The sequence below is a fragment of the Gobio gobio genome (genome assembly GCF_949357685.1).
Source record: "Gobio gobio genome assembly, chromosome: 9".
NCBI lineage: Eukaryota > Metazoa > Chordata > Actinopteri > Cypriniformes > Gobionidae > Gobio > Gobio gobio.
Genome location: NC_137115.1, coordinates 45,829,569 through 45,838,942, shown reverse-complemented (window position 1 = coordinate 45,838,942; position 9,374 = coordinate 45,829,569). Strand labels below are relative to the sequence as shown.

The window sequence follows — 9,374 nt, the reverse complement described above, 5'->3', positions numbered from 1 at the left end:
GCATTATTCTAGGCTTTTGTGTGAGTCTGTATTGTTCTCCTGTGGGCTCCTTTGTTGAGTGAGAGGGTATAGTGGTGATGCTGCAGGGCATTGCTTTATGCTGACTCTGACCTGTGGGAATGGCAGGGACCAATTTGGCCTTATGACTAGGCCACAAAGAGAGCGAGGAAGAGAAGGAGAGAGGAACAGCATCAGCAACGCACATCCCAAGAGAGCATCGATTTGGAAATGGACTAAAATACTTCTGGATTAAAGACTCATCTGTTCAAGTCCAAGTGTAGTCATGCAGGAGAACCCGGGCTCTTTAGGTGTGGATGGAGGATATGCTAGCAATGTTCCTGCTTTCCTCACTAAACTCTGGACTCTTGTGGAGGACCCAGAGACCAATCATCTGATTTGCTGGAGTACCGTGAGTTCATCTTGATGGCATCTATTTGATTGATATATAGGCCTATATGATGATAAGTTGTGTTGATCTGAAATAGAAAGAAAATCAGGAAGAAAACCAATGTTGCCATTTCATTATGTAAATTCTGTTGGACTGTTGTGAGCCCTTTTAGAGCAACACAATTAAAAGTTTAAATGTAAGTCAGGGATTTTCAAACATTTTAATGGCAAAAACCTCCAAATATGATGATCCCTTGCAATGAAATGGCGGGTATTTATTTGTGTATTCAAAGCTATGCTTTATTGGCATGTATACAGACCCTTTTATATTGTTTGTGAAAAATAGTAATCTTAAACATGTTGTTTACTGAATTAAATAATTGGAAGTTCTCATTTTCTAAGTAAAATATTGGAATAAATTGATTTAGGTAACAGTGGTATATGTTTTAAAATAAATATTTGTAAAAAAAAAAAAAAAAAAAAATAATAATAATAATTGTAATATCAGAGAGACATTATTTAACATTTTCTGAGGACCCCTATATAAGAGGGCTGTAAGAGAGCTCAATGGAAATGTTAAAATAATATTGATATTTAAAAAAAAAAAATATATATATATATATATATATGACATTTTTAAATGTATGAAAACATTTATCTGATATTGAAATTTAGGGTAGAAAAATAATGTAAAAGGAATTTTTGAATTTGAAAAATATTTTGATAATTTGTTTTAGCAGTACATTTGAGATTTTCATATATTTTCATATATAAAGTATATTTACAACATGCATTTTAACAGTTTATATTAACACCTTGTGTAAATAGCATATTATTCTTCGTAATGGAAATTATATGATGAACTTTGAGAAAATGTGTTGATTAAGTTTTAAAATAAAACTGAAGGTGTATTTATTACTATTATTAGTGATGATCTAGCTTAGGTCATCAGAATGATTAATAATAAACACATCAAATTCTCTATATTCATTCTGTTTATACAGGCTATTCAAATTGCATCCATATGAGAATATTTAAAATTCATTTTAAATGAACATCAATGAAAGGTCCAATTAAAGGCCAATAAAAAAATATTGACTGAACTCAGAACCACAAAAATCATTGCCAAACTCTTTAAGATAATTGATTTGCATCAATACTTCATCAAGACTGCATAATGTTCACACTCTTCTGGTGAAAATGCCTTTTTTCCATCTCTACATTTTAATAGTTTAATTGACATAAATTTGGAAATGAATCATTGGTACTTCACACATGAATTAATTTGCTAAAAATCCTGTGTATCAAAAATCATTTTGTGCTTGTGTGTGCAAAAAAGGGCAATAAATAACAACAGGAAGATAGAAAAACTCAATAAGGTTCTCTCTGAGTTACCACAATCCTGTGTCTAATTTTTGCATGTAAACATTGTCTTTCAGAAAAAGCTTGAGGAAGATCATTAAAAGACTTCCCTTCATAAACACATGCAACCTTTTGTGCTTTAAAACCATAATAAAAGCAGAGGCGTGTTTTCCTTTTTGCCTTGTTTTCTCTCATTCTAGACGGGCACCAGCTTCCATGTTTTTGACCAAGGCAGATTTGCTAAGGAGGTTCTGCCCAAATACTTCAAACACAACAACATGGCAAGCTTTGTACGCCAGCTCAACATGTGTAAGTATCAGCCAGCGCTGACAAACATCCCAAAACTATATCACAGACACTCCAGACTGAACAAGTGTTTGTCTTAACCTCTCACTTCTCTCTCAGACGGCTTCAGGAAGGTGGTGAATATTGAGCAGAGCGGGCTGGTGAAGCCAGAGAGAGATGACACCGAGTTCCAGCACCTCTATTTCCTCCAGGGCCATGAGCATCTGCTTGAGCACATTAAGCGCAAGGTGAGACGTTTCATCTTTAAGTGATTCTCCCTCTTGTTTTATTCGCTTTTATCCTCTGAGTCAAAGGCTCTGACACACACACAGAGTAGAAGGATGGAGGTTTGTTTACCCATTACTGCATGATAGTTTGTGTTTGTGTATTCACAGGTGTCAATAGTGAAAAGCGAGGAGACCAAAGTGCGGCAAGAGGACTTGAGTAAGCTGTTGTATGAGGTGCAGGTGTTACGCAGCCAACAAGAGAACATGGAGATGCAGATGCAGGATATGAAACAGTAAGACGTTTAACACACATTAATCCCATGGCATCATTTACTGCCTATCCTCACCGTTAGAAACAAAACAATGGAACCCCAAACAACAACTTGACTTTTCACCTCTACTACCCCTCTAACTTTTCACCTACTTCTGTAGTTGGCTCATTCATTGGCTCCTCTCCATTGTGAATCTCAGTGGTTTAGTGTTTTTGTTTAAACTGCCTCAATAGAACATTCAGTAGCTCACCCAGGGTTGCCAGGTCTGTACAACAAAAGTAGCCCAATGGCCAGTCAAAAGTAGCCCAAAAATAGCCCAATGTGATTTTCTCCATCGAGCGGCCGAATTCTCCACTGAATCCGTTCATCTCGGGGTGTTTTGGGGGTGTTGGAGCGGCAAAATACATAAGGGGGGTGAAAATCAACCCACGGACAAAAATTTACTCGCCAGAAAAAACAGTGGACTTGGCAACGCTGATTGACAAGTGGAGTCCAGCGGCCTGATCAGATGCCCATAGGTAGATATTCAGTTATAGTGAATGAATAGTAATCGTCTATATTAGTAGTTTTAGATATTTTTTGATGGCGGACCAAAGCAACAGTAAAACATAAATTGCATACCCCCTTACACTCGAATCTGGGTGAAATCAACGAATACTTCCTCAAAGAAATTACCTTACAAATTAAAAATTATCCAGGTTTATAGCATATCTTCCTATCTGTCTATATATCTGTCTATCTATCTATCTATCTATCTATCTATCTATCTATCTATCTATCTATCTATCTATCTATCTATCTATCTATCTATCTATCTATCTATCTATCTATCTATCTATCTATCTATCTATCTATCTATCTATCTATCTATCTATCTATCTATCTATCTATCTATCTATCTATCTATCTATCTATCTATCTATCTATCTATCTATCTATCTATCTATCTATCTATCTATCTATCTATCTATCTATCTATCTATCTATCCATCTATCTTGTAGGCAGAATGATGTTCTGTGGAGGGAGGTGGTGTCACTGAGGCAGAATCACACACAGCAGCAGAAGGTCATGAACAAGGTAAGAAATACAGCTCATGCCCACAATGGCCATTGTTGGAATAGATGCTGTTGTGCTGATTTAGTGACTGAGTAATGCTTAATCACTCTCTGTTTCTCTGTTCTATTAATAGCTGATTCAGTTCCTGTTTAGCCAGATGCAGTCCAACACTCCTAGCACTGTGGCAATGAAGAGAAAGCTGTGAGTGTACCCATTCATCTGTAACACACACTTCAACACAAACACTAATCTGAAGCATTTGATCGACACTCACTCACACACACACACACACACACAAAAAGAGCAAACCGAAAAAAGCAATCAACAGCCTGACGCTCCAACACAAACACAGAAGAGGGAACGGCCAACTCAGCTGGAAACAGTCAGCTGATACAATTCACTGCCCTCGTTGGGATGAATGGACCTGAATGCTGAGTCAGACCTCCTGAGCTCTTGCCCTCACATACGCACACACCTGAACTGTAGCGCATGACCCTCTACCTTCTATTAAAAGGTGCACCGTCAGCTAGTGTGACACATGAGAACAAATTGGGTAAGAGGGACCGCAAGAGCCAGAGCTTGTTACCTCGCTGTACCTTTTAAGTGGCTTACTAATAACAACATCATTCCGACGTTTCTTTCACAGTCTTACCACTAGGGTGCAATAGGATTTAAGTTCTCAACAATAGTCATAAGTTCTTTATATTTGCCACTTATTGATGATAATGTGGCTTCTTTCAATTATATGCTGCATATTTCCTCTTCCTCAGTCCTCTAATGCTGGATGATGGCTGCTCCACCCCTCCTGCCTCCAAATTCAGCCATAGCCACTCCATGGAGTCCTTGCAAGAATCTTTCTATATCCAGTCGGTGAGAGTTTTCAAATTAAATATTTCATCCATCTGTATCATCGCTCGTACAACTGGTGTTTTGATGTCTTTCTCAATCAATAAAATATGACAAACACAGAATCTCTTTCATGTTCTACCAGCCATCCACAGAAAGTGCATCCTGTTCTACTAGCAGTGCGATGACAGGAGGGCCAATCATTTCTGATGTCACTGAAATTTCACAGTCTACCACCATGGCTTTACAAATGCAGGCAGAGGAATCAAGGTGAGTGGGACGCCCATTGGGGTTAAAGGATAGTTCACCCAAAAATGAAAACATTACATTAAAATGATACTGTATAGTCATGCCCTTTGCTTTGGACTATGGACACAGTCACACAAACATTCTTCAGAATATCTTCGTCATACAGGTTTGGAACAATTTATTAGGGTAAGAAAACAATGCAAACTATCCCTTTAGCCACTTTGTTTAATAGGGCCCTGATTTCTGCATTGCGGAAAACGTGTATGGATTCACGGAATTAATTCAGTCATAAAAATTGAATTTAATGTATAACTCGGAATGTCAGTGGATAAAATTTGGATAAACAGATCAAAGTAGGGCGGTACACTTAATCAAATCGCGATATCGACTAATGAACTTCATCACCAGAGCTGCTCTGACAAGCTTCTAATTGGATGTGTCCAAAATCGCCCATTATACCCTTAAATAGGGCACTATTTGAGGGGACAGCCATTTGAAGTGGTGTCGAAACCATAGTGGATATTATCGAGTGCACTCATTCAATCCCATAATGCACCGCAATAATGAGTGTACTACCAATATACACTCAACGTCTAGATAATACCCATAATGCACTGTGAGGGTTGTGCCGAATGAATTCCCGCATCTCGCCAGAAGATGGCGCTCGCAGCAGAATCCATTTTTCAAACCGCTGGTCCAATGTGGGTATACAGCATAAAATCATACAGGTGTACATTGATTATTAAATTATTTAATAAAGGTTTGTACATGCTAGTTTCATTGACAGAGTTCAAGATAAATCTTTTCATTACTAATGGAGCTGCCAGTTTGCAAAGTTTCAAATGATTGTTAAACAGCAAGCTACGCAAAAGCGGCAGCCCTTCCGACACTATCCCCCGGTTTCACAGACAATGCTTAAGCTAGTCCTAGACTAAAATGCATGTTTGAGCTGTTTTAACTGAAAGAATCTTGCACTGACAAATCTTAAAATATGTCAGTGGCATTGTTTTGTCTCAAGATGCACACCAGTAATGTTTTTTTCTTGGGCACGTTTATAAAAGTTACTTAAATGTCCTAATTGAACTAAGGCCTAATCCTGGCTTAGTCTAAGCCCTGTCTGTGAAACCGGGCCTATAACTCTCCAAATTCACTAACTCGTTTACATTCACACCTTCAATATTAGTGGAGTAATGTAGGGAATAGTGAAAAAGTGTATAGGTGGTGTGAACAAAGCTACTATCATCAAATACACAACTTGTCAAACTCAAAGATCTTCACTACAACCCACCAAAATAAAAGTTTGGTTTAACTTGAAGAAATTATAACATAAATATATTAGGCTACTATTGTACAGTAGAATGTACTTCTCACAGTAATGATACAAATAATTATAATACAACATTATTTTTTCAGACATATCCCAGTTATTTTGTGATATTGTGTAAGATAAAAAATTTATGGAATTATTCAAATTTCCTTTGATTACATTTCAAAAGATTCATTAAATTGATAATGTTTTATGCCTTCATTTGATTACCACTGGTTTTTTTTAAATAAATTTTGTATTCGATTATAAAAATCCGGAAAAATTAAAGCAGACAACAGAATTTCAAGAAAATCAAGTGGATTTCAGTGGGCATTGCCGCTCTAGTTTTCCTTGTAATAATTACATATAAATAGTTTATATGTGATTTGTTTGTTTAGGGAAAAGTGTCTAATGCTGATTAAGGAAGAGCCGGTGAGTCCTGGGGTGCAGGGACGAGGAGAGGGTGTACCACTCAGCTCCTGTGAGGTGTGCGCTGAACCCCCCGTCCTCCCTGTTGCCATGGTACAGTCCGTCCTAGAAGGCAGAGGATCTAATTTGGGAGAGAGAAGGGCCAAAAGACCCGTGCTGGAGAGGTATAATATATCATCCATGTCAGAGTAACAAATATCTACAACTTGGCACAGTTAAGACTTTTGTTTTAGATAGACAAGCACCCCTAATATTTCAGTTTAACTTGTGTGCATATGTTGAAGACCAGAGATTCCTGATGGTGTGGAGAACGTTGACATGAGCCTGGAGGATTTACAGCTGCTCCTGAGGAGTCATCAGCAGAGCATGGAAAGCAATGCAGCAGCAATGGATGTAAGTATGAATCTATACAGGGCGAGAGAGCAAATCCACTGTTTACACACATACAAGTGAATGAGATTATCATAGACCTTAAAGGGATAGTTCACCCATAAATGAAAATCACCCCATGATTTACTCACCCTCAAGCCATCCTGGGTGTATATGACTTTCTTCTTTCAGACAAATACAATCGGATATATTTAATAATATCCTGGCTCTTCCTAACTTTATAATGGCAGCGAGTCGAGGACGAGATTTTGAAGCCCAAAAAAGCACATCCATCCATCATTAAAGTACTCCACATGGCTCCAGGGGTTAATAAAGGTCTTCTGAAGAGAAGCGATGCGGCTGTGTAAGAAAAATATCCATATTTTAAAAACTAAAATATATGTGAGATGGTGGTCCAGTGGGTTAAACCATGGAACTGATACGCAGAAGGTTGCTGGTTTGATCCCAGCGGTCACAACCATTCACCACCAGTGTGCACTTTACTCCATGTTGCTCCAGGGGGATCGTCCCTGTAATAAGGTCCCTGTAAGTTGCTTTGGATAAAAGCGTCTGCCAAATGCATAAATGTAAAATAACTAGCTTTCGGCTGACGGCCTACGCAAGTTGACTTGCGCCAAAAGAGTAACCCCTGACACTAGCGTAAGCTTTGACACCTCTCGCAAATAGGGTTTATAAAGTTTTAAATACGGATATTTTTCTCACACAAACGCATCGCTTCAGAAGGCCTTTATTTATCCCCCGGAGCCGTGTGGAGCATTTTGTGATGGATGGATGCACTTTTTTGGGCTTCAAAATATCCTCTATTCACTGCCATAAAGCTTGGATTAGCCAGGACATTTTTAATACCCTCTATGGTACGCAATATGATTTCAATGAGGAAAAAAATGTTTGTGGTGTTTTTCCTGTTTAAAATAGGACACTATAACAATAGCAATACAATTTTTCATAATTATTTTATTTATTTATTTTTTTTAAGTTTGTTGCCTCAAGGCAACATTGTACCACAATGGACAAATTTAAACATTTGACATTTTCATGTAGAAGAAAGAAATATATTTATTGAAAACATCGATTTCTTTGACCAGACACCTGAACAAACACATTTATCCAGTTTATAATGTATTACAAATTTCATATTTAATAAAAAGTAACATTTCAAATTCAGCTGTTGCTCTCAGGCGACATTGTACCATCGTGGAACACAAGTATTACCAAACCATCACATCAAGTTATCATGTCCATCGTCATCCTCATCTCCAATCCTCGATCTCTCCCTGCTATGACTATGACCTCATCTTCCTCATCACATGACACCTCATCCTCACCCTCATCGGTTGTGTTTTATACCTTTTTTAAGTGCTATAGAAAACGTGCAGATTATAATATATGCAGTTATAGTATGTGAATTACTAATCTTATACGTGCATTACAAAATCATGCAAAAATGCAAATACATTTCGAGAATTTGAACTCTTTTCCTTACAAATATACTATATTTGTATCCAATCTAGTGTGTCTGGTATGGCCTTTTGCGATTCCATTATGGTACAATGTTGCCTTGAGGCAACACAGTTTTTTGTTATTTACTCTAAAATATTTGATGATATATAATGTAAATTTCTTGAAAATACTTCTTTACTTACCAGTGAAGGTGACTCATATTTTTGTGGGTGATTAACTGGACGGAAACTAGTGAAAAATGCACTATTCATTGGAGAAAATATGGAGCCATGTGACTTGTGCACATGTGCTGAAACAGGATACAAAATGGACCCCTGTGGGTCATGTATCCAATTTATTGCCCTTTCATTGATAAGTATTTGAGTTCTTCTTCCCTAAAATAGGTTTGACCAATAAATTGGTGTTTCATTGTATTAAAAATAAACTAAAATAGACTATGTTGCCTGGAGGCAACACCGTACCATAGAGGGTTAATATAACTGATTGTATTCGTCTGAAAAAAGAAAGTCATATACACCTAGGACGGCTTAAGGGTGAGTAAATCATGGGGTAATTTTCATTTTTGGGTCAACTATCCCTTTAACATACGCACCCTGATTAACCTATAACCTCAACTCTTTCTCACAGCCCTTCACATTTAGTCTGCCTTTGAATGAGTGGAACTTCACAGAAATGGACCCAAACCTGAAATCAGTGAGTTTACTGTCATTTGTAAATGTCAATCAGTCCCATAATGGCTCAAAGTGACATTTTTCAAATTGATAATTGTATAAGTACCCAAGGACTATTTTCTAAACCATTTATTTGTGCATTTGCAGGAGCTGGCTAATGCCCTCATCCCCGCTGCTGTGTCCCAGTACATGTTTCAGGGTCAGGAGGGAGAGACGTACCCGGCCGCTGGCTACGAGGAGCAGTGAAGACCTGATATGACAGCCAGCACAGATCCCTCCTGAGAGATGAACAGGTAATGATCAAGTTACTAACAGCCTGAAGACCCACATCAAGTAGTTGTATGCTATTAAAATCTACCTCACACTTACGGTTGTCTTGTTTATTGTTTCTTTAAGAGGGATCCATTTTGAAAGCATGACACTTGGATTGCA

At 37.7% G+C, this 9,374-nt stretch overlaps 1 protein-coding gene across 1 annotated transcript; it reads left to right on the top strand.

Annotated features, from left to right (window-relative positions):
* Positions 1–283: 283 nt before the first annotated feature.
* Positions 284–9,188, top strand: hsf4 (heat shock transcription factor 4; the record flags this gene model as incomplete). The annotated part of the gene is made up of 12 exons (XM_079824892.1): positions 284–409; positions 1,950–2,058; positions 2,155–2,282; positions 2,430–2,554; positions 3,536–3,611; positions 3,724–3,791; positions 4,361–4,460; positions 4,582–4,706; positions 6,390–6,584; positions 6,705–6,813; positions 8,899–8,964; positions 9,090–9,188. 12 exons carry the CDS (start codon positions 284–286, stop codon positions 9,186–9,188), a joined length of 1,326 nt encoding a protein of 441 aa, XP_079681018.1.
* Between the last annotated feature and the right edge of the window lie 186 nt (positions 9,189–9,374).